The sequence below is a fragment of the Crocuta crocuta genome, unplaced genomic scaffold (genome assembly GCF_008692635.1).
Source record: "Crocuta crocuta isolate KB4526 unplaced genomic scaffold, BGI_CrCroc_1.0 scaffold95, whole genome shotgun sequence".
Lineage (NCBI taxonomy): Eukaryota > Metazoa > Chordata > Mammalia > Carnivora > Hyaenidae > Crocuta > Crocuta crocuta.
This window is the reverse complement of record NW_027530971.1, coordinates 6,458,422-6,477,443: the sequence shown is the minus strand read 5'-3', so window position 1 is coordinate 6,477,443 and position 19,022 is coordinate 6,458,422. Positions and strand designations below refer to the sequence as shown.

Below are 19,022 nucleotides of genomic sequence, written 5' to 3'. Positions count from 1 at the left end.
AAGATCTATCTGAGGAAACCTATAAAACTCTAATGAAAGATATCCTAGAACAACTTAATAAATGAAGAGCTATTTCATATTCATGGACAGGAAAACTCAGTATTGTCAAGACATTAGATTGTTCCACACTAACACATGGATTTGATGCAATGCCAATCAAAATCCCAGAAAATTATTCTGTGGCTATCAACAAATTGATTCTAATGTGTTTTTTTTAAATTAAGAAATACTTTTACTTTTGTTTTCTTTTTTAAAAATTATTTTAATATTTGTTTATTTTTGAGAGAGAGAGAGAGAGAGAGAGTGGGAGCAGAGGAGGGGCAGAGAGAGAGGGAGACAAAGAGTCTGAAGCAGGCTCCAGGCTCTCAGTTGTCAGCACAGAGCCTGACATGGGGCTCGAACCCGCGAACCGTGAGATCATGACCTGAGCTGAAGTCAGAAGCTTAACCGACTGAGCCATCCAGCATCCCTACAAATTGATTCTAAAGTGTTTTTTTTTTTGTTAATTGAGAAATACTTTTATTTTACTTTAAAAATTTTTCTTTTATTTTAAGTAAGCTCTACACACAATATAGGGCTTGAACTTATGACCCTGAGATCAAGACTGGCATGTTCCACCGACTAAGCCAGCCAGGTGATCCTGATTCCAAAGTTTAATGGAGAAGAAAAAGACCCAGAATGGCCAACTCAATACTGAAAGAGAATAAAGTTGGAGGAGTCTCACTACCTGACTCCAAGACTTACTATAAAGCTACAGTAATCAAACAGTGTAGTATTGGCGAAAGAATAAACAAATAGTTCAATGGAAAAGAATAGAGAGCCTAGAAATAGGCCCACATAAATACAGTCAATTGATCTTTGACAGGAGACAATCTGTTCAACAAATGGTGCTGGAACTGCATATCCACATGCAAAATAAAACAAATCTAAACAAAGACTTTATACCTTTCACAAAAATTAACTTGAAATGGATCACAGATCTAAATGTAAAATGCAAAATTATAAAACTCCTAGAAAATAACAGAGGAGAAAGCCTAGATGTCCTCGTGAATGGCAATGACTTTTTAGATACAACACCAAAGGTACAATCCATGAAAGATATGATTGATATGCTGGATTTTATTAAAATGAAAAACTTCTGCTCTGCAAAAGGCAATGTCCAAAAAATAAGAAAACAAGTCACAGATTGGATGAAAATATTTGCAAAAGACATCTGATAAAGGGCTGTTTCCCAGAATACATAAAGTACTTTTTAGCTGCAAATAAGAAAGCAACTTGATTTAAAAATGGGCTAAAGACCTTAAGAGACACCTTACTAAAGAAGATACGGATGCAAGTAAGCATATGAAGAGATGTTCAGCATTGCAAACTAAAATGAGATACCATTACACACCTGTTAGAATGGTCAAAATCCACAACACTGACCATACCGAATCCTGAAGAGAATGTGGAAAACAGGAACACTAATTCATTGCCACTGGGAATGCAAAATGGTACAGCCACTTTGGAAGACAGTTTGGCAGTTTCATTTCTTTCTCTTTTTTTTTTAAGTATTTTTTTTGAAGTTTATTTTTTGAGAGAGAGAAAGAGAGAGGCAGAGAGAGAAGGAGAGAATCCCAAGCAGGCTCTGCGCTGTTAGCTCAGAGCCCAACTCAGAGCTCAGATTCACAAACCATTGTAAGATCATTACCTGAGCCCAAATCAAAAGTCGGTTGCCACGCAGACGCCCCTTGGCAGTTTCTTATAAAACTAAACTTGCTACCATGTATTTTCTTTTGCACAATTTGCCACCCTAGAAACTCATTTTCTTTTGTATTATTTCTCTAAAAATGTATTTTAAGATGTTATGTAAGCTCGTGGCACCTGAGTGGCTCAGTCGGGTAAGCGTCCTGCTTTGGCTCAGGTCATGATCTCATGGTTCATGGGTTGGAGCCCTGCATCAGGCTCTGTGCTGACAGCTAGCTCAGAGCCTGGAGCCTGTTTCAGATTCTGTGTCTCGCTTTCTCTCTGACCCTCCCTTGCTCATGCTCTCTCTCTCTCTCTCTCAGAAATAAACATTTAAAAAAATTTTTAAAATGATGTTATGTAGGCTCAAGTTCTAACCACCTCTTTGAGTTACTCATGTCTGAATACTCCCATGTATATTTGTAATGCACATGTTAATACACTTCTATTTCTTCTCTAACAGCTATCTTCTGTTAATCTAATTTACAAGGCTCCAACTGAGAACTTGATAGGCAGAGGAAAAAAGACATTTTTCCTTCTACTTAAGAGTCTCTTTATAAGAGGATTTGTCGAAATATAGGATTACTAGCAACAAACCATCTTCAAAATGTCTAAATAACTTCACTCAATCACTAACAAGCCTGGCGGCCTTGATTTCACTCCATACCTTTTAATTTCAGAAATACAGTTCAGCTGGTTGCTGGACAACACACAACATGGCCATTCAAAACTTCTGGGAGGTTCTACAATTTCAGTGCAGCTAATGGGCAAGATCCAAGAAAAGGTAACATGTGAATTCATCAAAGCATCTGGCAGATATGACAAAAGGCTTCAGGAATCTAGGCGTGGCCACCTTTATTTCTGACACAATACTGCAGATGGCTCAGAACTTCTTAGTGATAATGAGCACAAAGGGGCTGCAGATGACCAAATCCAACTACCCCAATTAGAGATGTGAATACTAAGACCCTTGTGAAAATACTTTTTCCCAGTGTCCCAAAGCCTCAGTAAGCAAGTTGCTGTTTGAGTGATCAGAACCTAGAATTCTTGTCTCACCAGATTTTCTACTTTTTATTTTCCCAAAGCTTTGAGACAATTTGGAGAATGCAGAGAAAAGAGAAATCTTCAATAAACTTTGGTAGAGGGGCGCCTAAGTGGCTCAGTTAAGTGTCCAACTTCAGCTCAGGTCACAATCTCCAGGTTCCTGAGTCCTGCAATGGACTCTGTGCTGACAGCTCAGAGCCTGGAGCCTGCTTCGGATTTTGGGTCTCCTTCTCTCCCTGCCCATCCCCCACTCACATTCTGTCCTCTCTCCCTCAAACTAAACATTAAAAAACATTAATAAACTTCAGCAGAAAATGAGGCTGCTGGCAACATCTGACCAGGATCTTCCTGTAGCTAGAAATGATTGGCAGATGTAAAGGGAGTTGTGAGGGTGCCACCCCAAAGGCAATCCATATAGACTTCCTGAATGAGGAGGTAGTCTTCAGGTTCTATTCAATGATAATATCCTGGGAGGTTTTTTTTGGATAGGGATTGTTAATTTTGGCTTTGGGCTAGTCTATTCCCATCTCTGATCTAGTTTTCTCATTTGTACAATATAGATTAAATGCTTTTAATATTACGATTCTATGGAATGCCAGAATTAAGCTCCATAATATTAGAGAATGAAAAATGAGAAGTAAAGGAATTGCACAACCAAGTATTTTTTTTTAAGTGTATTTATTTTGAGAGAGAACGAGCCCAAGTGGGGGAGAGAAAAAGAGGGAGAGAGAGAGAATCTCAAACAGCACAGAGCTTCATGTGGGGCTTGAACTTACAAACCATGAGATCATGACCTGAGCCCGAGACCAAGAGTCAGACACTTAAACAACTGAGCCACCCAGGCATCCTTGAGCAAGAATTTTTAACATATTAAAATGAAAGGAAAGGGCTTTATTTTTTTTAATCCTTAGCTTTTTTAAAAAAGAAAAACAAACCATTATATTAGTTTGCTAGGGCTACCATAACAAAATACCACAGACTGGGTGGCTAAACCAACAGAAATCTTATAGTTCTGGAGAACAGGAGTCTTGGTAGAAGGGCTTCTTCTGAGGCCTCTTTCCTTGGTTTACAGATGACTGCTTTCTCGCTGGTCCTCACATGGTCATTTCTTTGTGTGTACCTCCCTCGTCTTAGGAACCCAGTCAGACTGAATTAGAGCCCACCCTAAAAGTCTCTTTCTAACTTAATCAATTCTTTAAAGGCCTTATCTCCAAGTACATTAACATTCTGAGGTACTGGGGTTAGGACTTCAGAAAATGAGTTTGGAGCATGCAGTTCAGCCCTTAACAATCACATATTCTAATGTTCTCATTTTAAAAGCTTTTATTTATTTATTTTTAAGTAATCTGTACGGCCAATGTAGGGTTCGAACTCATGACTCCAAGATCAAGAGTCACATGCTTCTCCGACTGAGCCAGCAAGGCACCTAATGTTCTCATTGTAAAATACTGTGACCAAATGCATACTCTGGGGGAGAAATTGTTTTATTTTAGGATATTTTTACATACTTTAAAAAGAAAATACATACTATAATGACTTGGATTACATTAATAATATTTTACTATAGGTAACATACCTGGAAATCTAGTTAAAATGAAAAATTTTTTGTTTCATTAGTCTTCACAAATAGTATTATTAAGTAGTTCATGTGATTTCTGTGAAAATGCATTGTAGATGATCTTCTTTAAAACAAGTATATAAAAATCTAAAATATCATAAGATATTTCATTAGTATATAATCCCAAACTGAAAAATTTAGAAGAGATTATTGTCCTTTAATATGGGAAGAAGTGTTGAAAAGAGCTAATTTTACTGCTGGGACCTGATTAGTTGCTCGTAATACCTTTCGTAGAAAATGGTGAATGAAATATAGAGCTCAGGGGGCAAAACTCACAAAATACAAAAGGCAGACTGTCTTAGAATTCCATGTAATGAAACTTGTTAGCTAGCTGTCTTAATTACAATTTCAAGCTTTATAGATACAGAAATTCTATTTTTTTTTTCAGAACAAACATGCATATTCTTATAACATGATAGAGAAGAAAACAAACTGATTTTTTAACTATTGAGTCCTTTTACTTTTTAAGCTTAGCAGTCAACAATTTTTTCCCCTTTTCCTTCACAGCCTGGCATTCATCTGATTCATTAACTTCTCCAACTTGATTGCTAGGGCCATGTTTCCTTTAATCTTCAATTTCCCTGACATGAATGCCATTGTTGGTTTTAGTTTCCCTAAAATGAGAAAAGGAGAGAGGGAAAAGCATCCATTAGTACCCTTAGGGATGTACCACCTCAAGAACACGCGTCATAAAAAGAATCTCCCTGAGTTCTATAAACCTTTGAGGCACACAAATTTCTATTCCATAATTTTTTTTATCAGTATCTTGGGAATCCGAATTCCTAGGCTTAGATGTTAATGCAACATTTATATACTAGTTACAGTACATTAAAGGTATACCACCCTCAGACGAATTATAGTAAACAAATACTATCTATTTTAGTTAATTTTCCAATCTTTTATAGTTCATTAAACTTCAGCATTTCAGGTTTAGATTCAAAAAAACCAAATGCTGTAAATGCATATAATATTCTTAAGAAATTATCATTAAAAATATAGGGTAGGAATAACAAGTGTTAGCAGTATTTTAACCACAGAAATGCCAGGATGTAAAACCTGAGTATTATAATGGAATTGTAGTTAATAACAACATAAAATAAATAGAAGCTGCACAGAGGAAGGAAACTTTTTATTTGCTACTCTTATTCCAGTGCTAGTACAAGGTCTGGTACAAAATGGAATTAATGATAAAACTGAGGCTCCGAGAGGATTCTGACTTGCCCAACGTCACACAGCTTGTATGTGACGATATTGCAATTCAAAGCCAGGTGTTTCTAATTTATAGTTTTCTGAGCCATGTTATGCCAATTTATATATATATCACATCTCTAGCAGGCACAACATATGTCTGGTACATTAGTGAACTTCCACTGGGCCATACACAGACAGGATCTTTGTAGGAAAAAAATGTGTGGGTTAATGTATTTATATATTGACATATTAAATACCTTTATTCTTTTTAAAAATTAAAAAACATATATTTATTTTAGAGAGAGCATGGACGCACAAGCTGGGAAGAGTGTCAGAGGGAGGTGGAGGAGGAAAGAGAGAAAGAGAGAGACAGAGAGAAGAGAGAGAGAGAGAGAGACAGAATCTTAAGCAGGCTCCGTGCTCAGTATAGAACCTGATGAGGGGCTCGATTCCACAACCCTGGGATCATGACCTGAGCAAAAATCAAGAGTCAGATGTTTGATTGACTGAGCCACCCAGGTGTACAGAAAAATCTTTAAATTATTCTATGTAGGGACTATTACAAAGCATAAATTGCTTAGGGACAGAAAGAATCAAGTCTAATTCACTTTAATGAATAAACTGAGCCTGTGCGCCATTCCATGGAAATGTGATGTTAAAATAGCAAAATTTACAAATTGATAAATTAAGGGATAATTTTGATTTACATTGAAGATACTGGAAGATCTTTGTTCTTTTTTTTAATGTTTATTTATTTTTGAGAAAGAGCGCGCGCAAGCAGTGGAAGGGGATAGGGACGGGGACAGAGGATCTGAAGCAGGTTCTGTGCTGACAGCAGAGACCCTGATGTGAGGCCCAAACTTACAAACTGTGAGCTCATGATCTGAGCCTGAAATCATCATCTTTTTTTTTTTAATTTTTTAATGTTTTATTTATTTCTAGGAGAGAGAGAGAGAGACAGCGTGAGCAGGGGAGGGCCAGAGAGAGAGGGAGTCACAGACTGAAACAGGCTCCAGGCTCCGAGCTGGTAGTCAGCACAGAGCCCGACGTGGGGCTTGAACCCACGAACCGTGAGATCATGACCTAAGCGAAAGTCGGATGCTCAACCGACTAAGCCACCCAGGCGCCCCAATCTAAGCCTGAAATCAGACGCTTAACCGACTGAGCCACTGAAGCGCCCTGATCTTTGTTCTTTAAAGAAACAGACTATCTCTTCGAGAAACCTATAATCACTGACATCTAGGTGCCCTTGAGCTAAAAAACTGGTTCCCTGTTCTGTCACCCTCCAGTGGAACCCACTAGTCCTCAAGCCTTACTCACACACATGCAGCTTCCAACCAGCTCTCTGGAGCCTTGCCTACAAAGATAAATGGACATCATTGAAAAAAAATTTTTTTTAAAAAGGGGAGGACACCTGGGTGGCTCAGTCGATTGGGTGTCTGATCTCATGTTTACTCAGGTCATGATCTCATGGTTTGTGAGTTTGAGCCCCCCCGTCAGACTCTGTGCTGACAGCTCAGACTGGGCCTGGTTTGGATTTTGTGTGTGTCTCTCTCTGACCCTCCCTGCTTACACTGTCTCTCTCTCTCTCAAAAGTAAATAAACAGGGGTTGGCTCAGTTGGTTAAGTGTCCGACTTCAGCTCAGGTCATGATTTCACAGTCTGTGGGTTCGAGCCCCACACCAGACTCTGTGCTGACAGCTTAGAACCTGAAGCCTGCTTCAGATTCTGTGCCTCCCCCTCTCTCTGCCCCTCCCCATTCACACTCTGTCTCTCTCTCTCAAAAATAATAAATAAACATTAAAAAATAAATAAATAAACATTTAAAAATTAAATTAAAGAGGTGAATGGATATCAAATGGAAGACAAAAAAACAAAAACAGATAAAAGCCATCTGGAGGAAACAAATGCAGGCACTGAAGAAAAGTAAAACAAAGTAAATGAAAAATAAAAAATTCCATAGTTCATATTCTTATTGTTAAGAGAAGATATTACGTCAACGTATCAAAAACAGAATGCTAGAGAAAGGGGGAAGAATGAAGCACAGGAAACAGGAAGGAAAAAGAGGCAGCTACTTAAAGGGGTAGGAGAGGGAAATGAGAGGGAGAGAAGCAGCAGAAGGGGAATGGAATGGGATTGAGTGAGTAGAAGGGGGCAGTAAGAGAAGAAACGATTGGAATTTAAGAAACAAAACAGATGAACATATGAGAAGGAGGGAAAAAAGAGAGGGGAAAAAACCATAAGAGACTCTTAATGATAGAGAACAAGCTGAGGTTGATGGAGGGAGGTGGGGAGGGGAAGCGGTAGATGGGGGATGGGCGTTGAGGAGGGCACTCATTGGGATGAGCACTGGTGTTGCATATGAGTGACGAATCACTGAATTCTACTTCTGAAACCAATACTACACTGTATGCTAACTAACTAGAATTTAAATGAAAATTTGAAAAGAAAAAATAAATTAACTAAATTAAATTAGAAAAATAAACAATGACAACAATGATGAATGCCTGGAAACTAAAAAGTTGATAGATAATGCTAAAATAAAAAAGGAAAGAGGCACTTGCAGATCTTCTAGTCACAGAAGTCAACTCTCTATTGCAACCATCCACCTCCCATTGCAAAAGTCTCTCTCCACGCACCACCCCACCCCCAACCAGTCTTTCCAAATTAAGTTTCTCCCTGCTATATAAAAAAAGATAACAGGCCAAAATAGGAAGGTGAATCAATTTCCCCAAAAGTAAAAAAGTTATACAAAGGGATGTGCAACCGAAGAAAGAGATGATCAAAGATCAAACGTTTTCTCCAGAAAGTGAGAACTGAGAGATCAAAGAGATAAGACCCATTCCCAAGGAGCCCACCAGGTACCCAGGAAAATGAAAAAAGAAAAAAAAAAAAAAGACCACCCTACCCTGCATCACTGTGAAATTTCAAACCACCACAGAGATAGAGAGCATTCTGATTCCAGAGCTTTTGGAAAGAGAGGGTAGATACAAAAGATTAAGAGCAACAACAGTATCAAATTCTCAGTAGTAATCTTAGAAGGTGGAGCAATGGTTTCACAATTCTGAAGAAAAATGAATTTCAACCCAGAAATCTCTCTCCAGCCAAACAATACCAAATACTCCAGTCAAATACTACCTCTGCTGTATCCTTTCTCATGAAGCTACTGGAGAATGTGTTCAGCCACCAAAAGAGGATGTAAGCCAAGAAAGAACATGAGATACAGGAAAAAGGAGATTCAGTGCAGGAGAGAGTTAAAAAATTTCCAGGATCACAGCTGCGTAGCAGGCTTAATGAGCCTATCTGTCTATTATAACAAAACAAAGGGCTCCAGGAAAAAAGTAGACTGACAGGTAATCTGACACAACTGGCACAGTGGAAAAGTGTATCAAAAGGCTGTGGGAAGAGAGTATAGGAAGATTTTGCTTAGTTTCTTTAAACCTATTCTAATGGGGAAAAATAGGGCAATTATTTATATCCAGGAAAAAGAAAAATTCTGAGAGGAAACATAATAATAGTATACTATTCGACTCAGCAGCAAGCTACACCAGAATCATAATTATTTAAACAGAGTATTGATTTAAGCAAAAATGGTGACATAATTATATTGGGAGGATGGGAGAGGGGGAGGTAAAGCAAAATCAAGGTGCTATAAAGAGAACTTAAATCTCACCTGCCAGGCTTTCGTGAATCTAAACAGTGTAAGTATACATCTAACGTTGAGAAATGCGATCACATTGAAAAATGTGGAGTTAAATAATGAAAGAAATACCAAAAGACCTGAAGGGAATCACCTCTGTGGAGAAGAAGGGGTAAAGGCCAAAGAACACTTTTTGGGGGCTCCTGGGTGGCTCAGTTGGTTAAGGATCTAACTTCAGCTTAGATGAAGCTATCAAGGTTCTTGGGCAAGCCCCATGTCGGGCTTGCTGCTGTCAGCAAAGGAGCCTGCTTCGGATCCTCGGTCTTCCTCTCTCTCTGCCTTGCCCCCACTCTCATGTGCTCTCTCTCTCAAAAATAAACACACACACACACATGCACATACACACACACACACACACACATACACTTTGGGGCACCTGGATGGCTCAGCTGGTAAGGCATGCAACTTTTCGATTTTTGGGTCGTGAGTTCAAGCCCCATGTTACTTTTTTAAAAATTAAAAAAAAATTTAATTAAAAAAATAAAAATATATACTTTTAAAAACTGAGGTGAAATTCACAGGATATAAAATTAACCCATTTATTCTTTTAAAAATTTTTTAAATATTTATTTTTGTGAGAGAGAGACAGAGTGTGAGTGGGGGAGAGGCAGAGAGAGAGGAGAATACAGAATCCGGAGCAGAATCCAAGCCATCAGCACAGAGCCCAATGTGGGGCTTGAACTCATGGACTGTGAGACAATGACCTGAGCTGAAGTCAGTCGCTTAGCCAACTGAGCCACCTAAGTGCCCCAAAATCAACCCCTTTAAAGTGAACAATTCAAGGGAGGTGGGTGGGAGATGGGTGGGTGATGGGTATTAAGGAAGGCACTTGCAATGAACACTGGGTGTTGTATGTAAGTGATGAATCACTGAATTCAACTCCTGAAACCAATATTGCACTGTATGTTTAACAAACTAAAATTTAAGTTAAAAAAGAAAAAAATAAAGTGAACAATTCAGTAGCATTTAAGTACAGTCACAGTATGGTACAACCACCACCTCTATCTAGTTCCAAAACATTTCTATCACCCCAAAAGGAAACCTTGTATCCACTATGCATTCACAGTTCCCCTTCCTTCTAGGCCCTGGCAATCACCAATGAGCTTTCTGTCTCTATGGATTTACCTATTCTAGTGTATTACATAAATTTTTTTAAATGTTTTATTTATTTCTGAGAGAGAGATAACGTGAGCAGGGGAGGGTCAGAGAGGGAGACACAGAATCCGAAGCAGGCTCCAGGCTCCGAGCTAGCTGTCAGCACAGAGCCCGATGTGAGGCTCGAACCCATGAACCGTGTGATCATGATCTGAGCCAAAGTCGGACGCTTAACTGACTGAGCCACCCAGGTGCCTCTCTGGTGTATTATATAAAAGGATTCATACAATATGTGATCTTTTGTGTCTGGCTTCTTTCACTTATTTAAGTTTTCAAGGTTCATCCACATTCTACAATGAATCAGTACTTCATTTCTTTTTATGGCTGAATAATATTTCACTATACAAACACACACACACACACACACACACACACACACATTTGTTTATCCATTCACCTGTTAATGGACATCTGTTTCCAACTTTTGGCTACTGTGAATAGAGCTGATGAACATGTGTATACACATATTTGAGTATCTATTTTCTTTTGAATACAGGTGTGGGAATGCTGGGTCATACTGTAATTCTTAAAAATTTTTTTAATGTTTATTTTTGAGAGAGAGATAGAGAGACAGAGCATGAGCAGGGGAGGGACAGAGAAAGAGGGAGACATAGAATCCGAAGAGGGCTCCAGGCTCTGAGCTTTCAGCACAGAGCACCACATGGGGCTGGAACCCACAAACCATGAGATCATGGTCTGAAGTCAGACCCTCAACCGACTGAGCCATCCAGGCACCCCATATGGTAATTCTATATTAATTCTACCTATATATTTATGGGCTTAACAAACCCATGCATCTACGGTCAACTAATCTTTAACAAGGTTGCCAAGACCATTCAATGGGAAAAGAATAGTCTATTTAACAAATGGTGCTGGGATAACTGGATATCCACATGTAAACAAATGAAGTTGGGCTCCTACTTCACACCATGTATAAATATTAATTCAAAATGGATTGGAGGCTTTGGGGAGCCTAAGTGGCTCAGTTGATTAAGCCACCAACTTCAGCTCAGGTCACAAACTCATGGTTTGTGTTCAAGACCCGCCTCCAGCTCTGTGCTGACAGTATGGAACCTGCTTCGGATTCTGTGCCTCCCTGTCTCTCTGCAAGCCCCCCTCACGTGCTATCTCTCTGGAAAATAAATAAAACATTTTTAAAAAATGGATTGGAGGCTTAAATGTGAGAGCTAAATCTAAAAACACTCAGGGATGCTTGGGTGGCTCAGGCATTTAAGTGAGTAATGAATGGTTTGGGCTCAAGTCATGCTCTCACAGTTTTTAAGTTCAGGCCCTGTGTCTGGCTCTGTGCTGACAGCATGGAACCTGCTTGGTATTCTCTGTCTCCCTCTCTCTGCCCCTCCTTTGGTCACACACACTCTCTCTCTTAAAAATAAAGAAGCATTAAAAATAATAAATAAATAAATATGCTCATAAAAAAACCACATAGGAGTAAATCTTTAAAACTTACATTTGACAAAGATTCTTAGATATGACAACGAAAGCACAAGCAACAAATGAAATAAAACATACAGATAAATTGGACTTGGTCAAAATTTAAAACTTTTGTGTTTCAAACTGTATCATCAAAAAAGTGAAAAGATAGGGGTGACTGGGTGGCTCAATCAGTTAAGTGTCTGACTGCAGCTCAGGTCGTGATCTCGCAATTCGTGAGTTCAAGCCCTACATCAGGCTCTGTGCTGACAGTTTAGAGCCTGGAACCTGCTTCGGATTCTGTGTCTCCCTCTCTCTGCCCCTCCCCTGCCCTTACTCTGTTTCTCTCTCAAAAATAAACATTAAAAAAAAAGAGTGAAAATACAATCACCCCAAAATTGGGAGAACATATCAGCAAATAATATATTTCATAAGTAATATCCTCTTTATATCTGGAATGTATACAGAATTCTTATTTTTAATAGAGAAGGTCCTTTTTGTTGTTGTTGCTTTTCTTAATATTTATTTATTTTGAGAGAGAGAGAGAAAGTGCACTTGAACAGGGGGGAAAGAGAGAGAGAGACAGAGAATCCCAAGCCGACTTCATCCTGTCAGTGGAGAGCCTGATGTGGGGCTTGAACTCACAAACCATGAGATCATGACCTAAGCCAAAATCAAAAGTCAGATGCTGAACCGAAGGAGCCACCCAGGCACTCCTGGAATATATAAAGAATCCTTAAAACACATTAAAAAAAAGGGGGGGGGAGGTGAGCACCTGGGTGGCTCAGTGGGTTGAATGTCTGACTCTTGATTTCTGCCCAGGTCATGATCCCAGGATCTTGGGTTTGAGTCCCATATCAGGCTCCACGTTCAGCATGGAGTCTGTGTAAGATTGATATTCTCTCTCTCCCTCTCTCTCTCTCCCTCCCTCCCTCCCTCCCTCTGACCCTCTCCTCCACTTGTGTTCTCTGTCTCTCTTAGATGAATAAAATAATAATAATAAAAATCACAGTTAAAAAAAAGACAACCCCATTAAAATGTGGAAAGGACATAGACATTTCTTCAAGGAAGATGAACATACAACCAATAAACACATGAAAAAATGCTGAACGTCATTAGTCATTAGGAAACTGCAATTCAAAACCACAATGTGGTATCACTTCACACCCACTAGGATGGCTATTAAAACAAAAACAAAAATAACAAGTGCTGGTAAGGGCAAGAATGCAAAGAAATAGAAGCCTTCACACACTGCTAGTAGGAATGTAAATGGTACAGCTGCTGTGGAAAACAGTTTGGCAGTTCTTCAGAGAGTTAAACATAGAATCACAAGACCCAGCAACACAAGAGAAATGAAAACATAAGTCCACTCAGAAACTTGGACACACATGTTCATAGGAGCATTACTCATAACAGCCAAACAGTGGAAACAACCCAAATGTCTGTTAACAGTGGAAGGATAGTTATGGCATATCTCTATGATGGAATACTATTCAGTCATAAAAAGCAATGAAGTATTGATAAAAGCTACAACTTAGATGAACCCTGAAAACATTATGCTAAGTAAAAGAAGCTACACACAGAGGTTACCTGTTGCATGATCCCATTTATACGAACTACCCAGAATAGGCAAATCCATAGAGAGCAAGAGAGAAAGCATGTTAATGGTTGCCAGGGGATGGGGAAGGCTGGAATGAAGTGTTATCTAAATGGTATGGAGTGTTTTTCTGGGGTGATGAATAAGCTTTGAAACTAAAGGGAAGTGCTAGTTGCACAGCATTGTGTATTCACTAAATTAAATGCCACTGAATTGTACATTTTAAAATGGTTAACTGTATGTTAAATTAATTCCATCTCCATTAAAAAAAAAGAATAAGTATGGATACATGCTACATCAAAAATGAAATGTAAGGGGAACCTGGGTGTCTCAGTCGGCTAAGCATCTGACTTTAAGGTCATGATCTCATGGTTTGTGAGTTCAAGCCCCGTGGCAGGCTCTGTACTGACAGCTTGAAGCCTGGAGCCTGCTTTAGATTCTGTCTCTCTCCTTCTCTCTCTCTCTCTGCCCCTTCCACACTCAGACTCTCATTCTCTCTCTCTCAAAAATAAACAAACATTAAAAACAATAAAAAACAATTAAACTTGAATACATGCTAAAGAGAAAACATGCCAAAAGAAGCCAGTCACAAGGAAATCTCATGTTATACTATTCTGCTCATATGAAAATGTGAATCAGAAAGCTATAGAGACAAGAAGTAGACTGGTGGTTGCTTAGGACTGAAGGTAGGTAGATGGAGGATAAGGGATTAACAGCTAATGGGGGTGGGGTTTCTTTTTGAGGTGATGAAAATGTTCTGAAAGTAACTGTGGTGACAGCTGCACGTATCTGTGACTATGCTAAAAACTATTTAACTGCACACTTTAAATGGATGAATTGTATGGTACGTGAATTACTCAATAAAGCTGTTAAGAAAATAAAAGCTATTGTCATATATAACAATAAACTGAATTAATAATTTAAAATTTTTCCACAAAAAAATCCCAGGGCCAGATGGCTGCACTGGTTTTTCACGGGATATAAAATTAATACACACGGGGCGCTTGAGTGGCTCAGTTGGTTAGGCGTTCGACCTTGGCTCAGGTCATGATCTTGTAGTTTGTGGGTTCGAGCCCCGTATCCAGCTATGTGCTGACAGCTCAGAGACTGGAGCCTGTCTTCAGATTCTGTGTCTCCCTCTCTCTCTGCCCCTCCCACATTCATGCTCTGTTTCTCTCTGTCTCAATAATAAAAACATAAAAAAACATTAAAAAATAAAATTAACACACAAAAATTAATTATATTTATGTACTCGGAACAGATCATTCAAAAATAAAAATAAAGACAATAATTCCATTCACAACAGCATAAAAAAGAATGAAATACTTTAGGAAAAAGCATGAACCATAAAAGAAAGAAATGATGGATTAGATTTTATCAAAACTTACAAACTTTTGTAATTCAAAAGATACCATTAAGAAAATGAAAAGATAATTCAAAGACTGAAAGAAAATACTGGCAAATCACATGTATCTAGAATTTATAAAAAATCTTAACTAATAATAAAAAGGTAAGTCAATTTAAAGATAAGCAAAAGTTTTGAACAGTTCATCAAATGTATATAGCTATTAATCACAGGGAAAGATGCTCAACATTAAGGAAATACAAATTAAATTCACAATGAGATACTACCCACCACACACTTACTAGAATCGCTACAGTATTAAAGACACTGCCATGTGTAACAACATAGATAAACCTAAACACAGAAAGACAAATACTGATCTTACTTATATGTAGAATCCAGAAGCAGAGAGTAAAATGGTGGTTGCCAAGGGTTGGGAGTAAGGGAAATAGGGAGATATGGGTCAAAGAGTACAAACTTTCAGTTACAAGATTAATAATTCCTGGGAATCTAATGTATAGCATGATGACTATAGTTAATAACACTGTATTATATATGTGAAATATGCTAAGAGTAGATCTAAGAGTAGATCTCTCTTTTTTTTAAGTATGATTCACACCCAGCGTGAGCCCAATGCAGGGCTTGAAGTCATGACCCTGAGATCAAGACCTGAGCTAAGATCAAGAGTTGGACGCTTAACCAACTAAGCCAGTCTGGCACCCCTCTAAGGGTAGATCTTAAGTGTTCTCACTACACACACATGGAAGGTAACCATGTGAGATGATGAATGTGTCAATTAGCTTGATTATAGTAACTTAACAATGTATGTGTGTGTGTGTGTATCAAATATTCCTGTTTTATACCTTAAATAAATAGTCTTTATCTAGTATACCTTAATAAAGCTTTAAAAAAAAAAAAACACTACTAAGTATTGGTGAGGACTTGGAGAAACTGGAGCTTTCACACATTGCTAATAAGAACGTAAAATTGGTGCAGCTACTTTAGCAAATGGTCTGGTAGTTTTTTAAAAAATTTTATATACAGAAACTTACCATATGACCCAGCAGTTCCCCTCTTAAGAATCTATCTAAGCAAAATGAAAATATACATCCACCAAAATATATGTGTGACAATATTCAGAGCAGCATTGCTCACAAAAGCCAAAAATTTGAAGTAACCCAAATATCCCCAGCTGGTGAGTGGATAAATAATACATAGTTTATGCATACAACAGAATACTATTCAGCAATAAAAAGGAACTGAACTATTGATAAATGCTACAACATGAATGGATGAATCTCAAAAGCCTTATGGTAAGTGAAATAAGCCAGATGTGAAAGATTATATACTGTTTGATTTCATTTACATGAAATATCCAGAAACAGCAAATCTGTAGAGACAGAAAGCAAATCAGTGGTTGGCTAGCTGTGGGTAAAAATGGGGACTGACTACAAAAAGACAGGAGAGAATTTTCTGGGGTGATGAAAATGTTCTCAAACTGGATTGTTTGGGATGGTTGTACAACTCTATGAATCTACTAAAAATCACATACTACATTCATACTGGGTGATTTTATGATATATAAATTATATTTCAATAATACTGTTTATAAAAATAACTTAAAAACTGCTAGAAAGCACTATATCCTATATAGAATCTCTCTTCCTAATATATTAATCAGGTAATCTTGTAAAATTTCCTATTATAATGTTTTACCATACAGTGGCCTCTACTGGCCAAAGGAGAGATCTTGATTAGTTGACCACTAGTTGCTTAAAATTTTATATTCATAATGTATCCACTATATAAATTAGGTCAGGAATGGCTATGATTTCTTAAAAGAGAAACCATATTAAGATATAAGGTCTGAGACACCTGGATGGCTCAGTTGGTTACGTGTCTAACTTCAGCTCAGGACATGATCTCACGGTTCATGAGTTCAAGCCCTTCATCCAGCTATCAGCTGTGAGCACAGAGCCCACTTCGGATCCTCTGTCTCCCTCTCTCTCTGTCCCTCCTCCTCTCAAAATAAATAAATAAACTTAAAAAAAAAAACCCATATAAAGTCTAAACTGTGCCCAAAGGAAAGCAGATGGGATGAAGAGTAGGAATGAAAGGACATAAGAAGCAGAAGCAAACTCACTGTTGCTATAAAAGAAACATTTTAAGAAAACTTTTTTTTTTTTAACTTATTTATCTGACTGATCTTCCCTAGTCAATCCAAGGACACATTCACAGAAAGAAAAATGGAAAGCTCATTATTACAGGTTTACGATACATAAATAAAATGTAAATTAAAGAAATAGCTTGACTCTTTCACCTTTGAAGGGCAGAGTAGCATAATGATTAAAAGAACATAAGCTTAAGATTCAGCTGGATTCAGGGGTGCCTGGGTGGCTTAGTCGGTTAAGCGTCCGACTTTCGCTTAGGTCATGATCTCGCGGTTCGTGGGTTCGAGCCCCGCGTCGGGCTCTGTGCTGACTGCCAGCTCAGAGCCTGGACCCTGCTTCAGATTCTGTGTCTCCCTCTCTCTCTGACCCTCCCCTGCTCGCGCTGTCTCTCTCTCTCCTAGAAATCAATAAAACATTAAAAAAAAAAACAATGATTCAGCCGGATTCAAATTTTGACTTCAACATTTCCTCTCTATGTGATTTTGGGTTTATTATTTAATCCATTGATGCCTCAGTCTCCATTTTTATAAAATGGAGAAAATATTTTATCTCAAAGCATTTTTAGGAGTATTGCTCACTTTATAGTAACTATACAATGCATATTAGCTGTAATTATTGTTATTTAGTTTAGAAATTGACAGTAATTTTTTAAATGATCTTGAAGTTCGAAATACTACTTATTTATAATGTGCAAATTTGTCAACACTTATTGAGCATTTCGTATGTACAAAGCACTTTAAGTTTTATAAGGAAACAGCTGTTGAAATACTAAAACACTAAAGACGCTATTGAAAATGACTCAAGAGGGGCGCCTGGGTGGCTCAGTTGGTCAAGTGTCTGACTTTGGCTCATGTCATGATCTCACAGTTCATGAGTTGGAGCCCCATGGCAGGCTCTATACTGACAGCTCAGAGCCTGGAGCCTGCTTCAGATTCTGTGTCTCCCTCTCTCTCTGCCCCTCCCCTACTCACACTCTGTCTCCCTCTCAAAAATAAACAAATATTTTAAAAAATTAAAAAAGAAAGAAAATGACTACAGAGATAACTATTCATTATCACTGAAAGATGTTATAACATATTAGTGAAAAAGATTACAAACAGTAGTAATGCTATAATCCTGCTTTTAAAAGCACATGTGTATATTTATTTTTTATTTTTGAAAAACACATTTTTAAAAAATGTTTATATACTTTTGAGAGAGCGAGAGCAAGCGAGTGCACAGCAGGGGAAGGGCAGAGAGAGACACACAGAATGTGAAGCAGGCTCCAGCCTCTAACCTGTCAGCACAGAGCCCGAAGCAGGGCTTGAAACCACAAACTGTGAGATCATGACCTGAGCCGAAGTTGAATGCTTAACAGACTGAGCCACCCAGGGTCCCCACATGTGTGTATTTATATACATTCACAGAAATATATATGACTCTAAATTGAAATCAACTGATGGTCATTTCTTAGTAGTGTGATAAAAAAGTATTATTTATTTATTTATTTATTTATTTATTTTTTAATGTTTTATTTATTTCTAGGAGAGAGAGAGAGAGAGACAGCATGAGCAGGGGAGGGTCAGAGACAGAGGGAGTCACAGACTGAAATAGGCTCCAGGCTCTGAGCTGGCAGTCAACACAGAGCCCGACGCGGGGCTCGAACCCACCAACCGCGAGATTATGACCTAAGCGAAAGTTGGACGCTTAACCGACTAAGACACCCAGGCGCCCCGTATTTTGCTTTTTCTTAAGTGTATTTTCAGATTTTTGTACCATGGATATTTACTACTACCGTAAAAAAAAAAAAAAAGGAAAAGTTGAAGGGACACATAGACATAGATTTGCTCATAAATAGGTAGGCCATACTCCCTGCCTTGGAGATGGAATGCAAGATCTACAAGGCATGGAGTACACACTGCGATCTTCAGTTTGTGAAGAGTAAAACAGAACAAAGAATGAATAACATTTATAGATCATTAAGTGACTCTTTTTGATTAGAATGTTGTAATGTAAGTGTTGTTTCTAGAAAATACATGTGATAATTACCATTTGGAGTAGTGTTC

At 38.2% G+C, this 19,022-nt stretch overlaps 1 protein-coding gene across 1 annotated transcript in view; it reads right to left on the bottom strand.

The window, feature by feature from the left end:
* Positions 1-4,823: 4,823 nt before the first annotated feature.
* Positions 4,824-19,022, bottom strand: part of HSDL2 (hydroxysteroid dehydrogenase like 2) — a 59,387-nt gene continuing 45,188 nt past the window's right edge. The window contains exon 11 of the mRNA XM_077769874.1: positions 4,824-5,001. Within this exon, the coding sequence (XP_077626000.1) occupies positions 4,889-5,001 (113 nt within the window). The 3' untranslated portion in view covers positions 4,824-4,888. The remainder of the gene's footprint in view (positions 5,002-19,022) is intronic.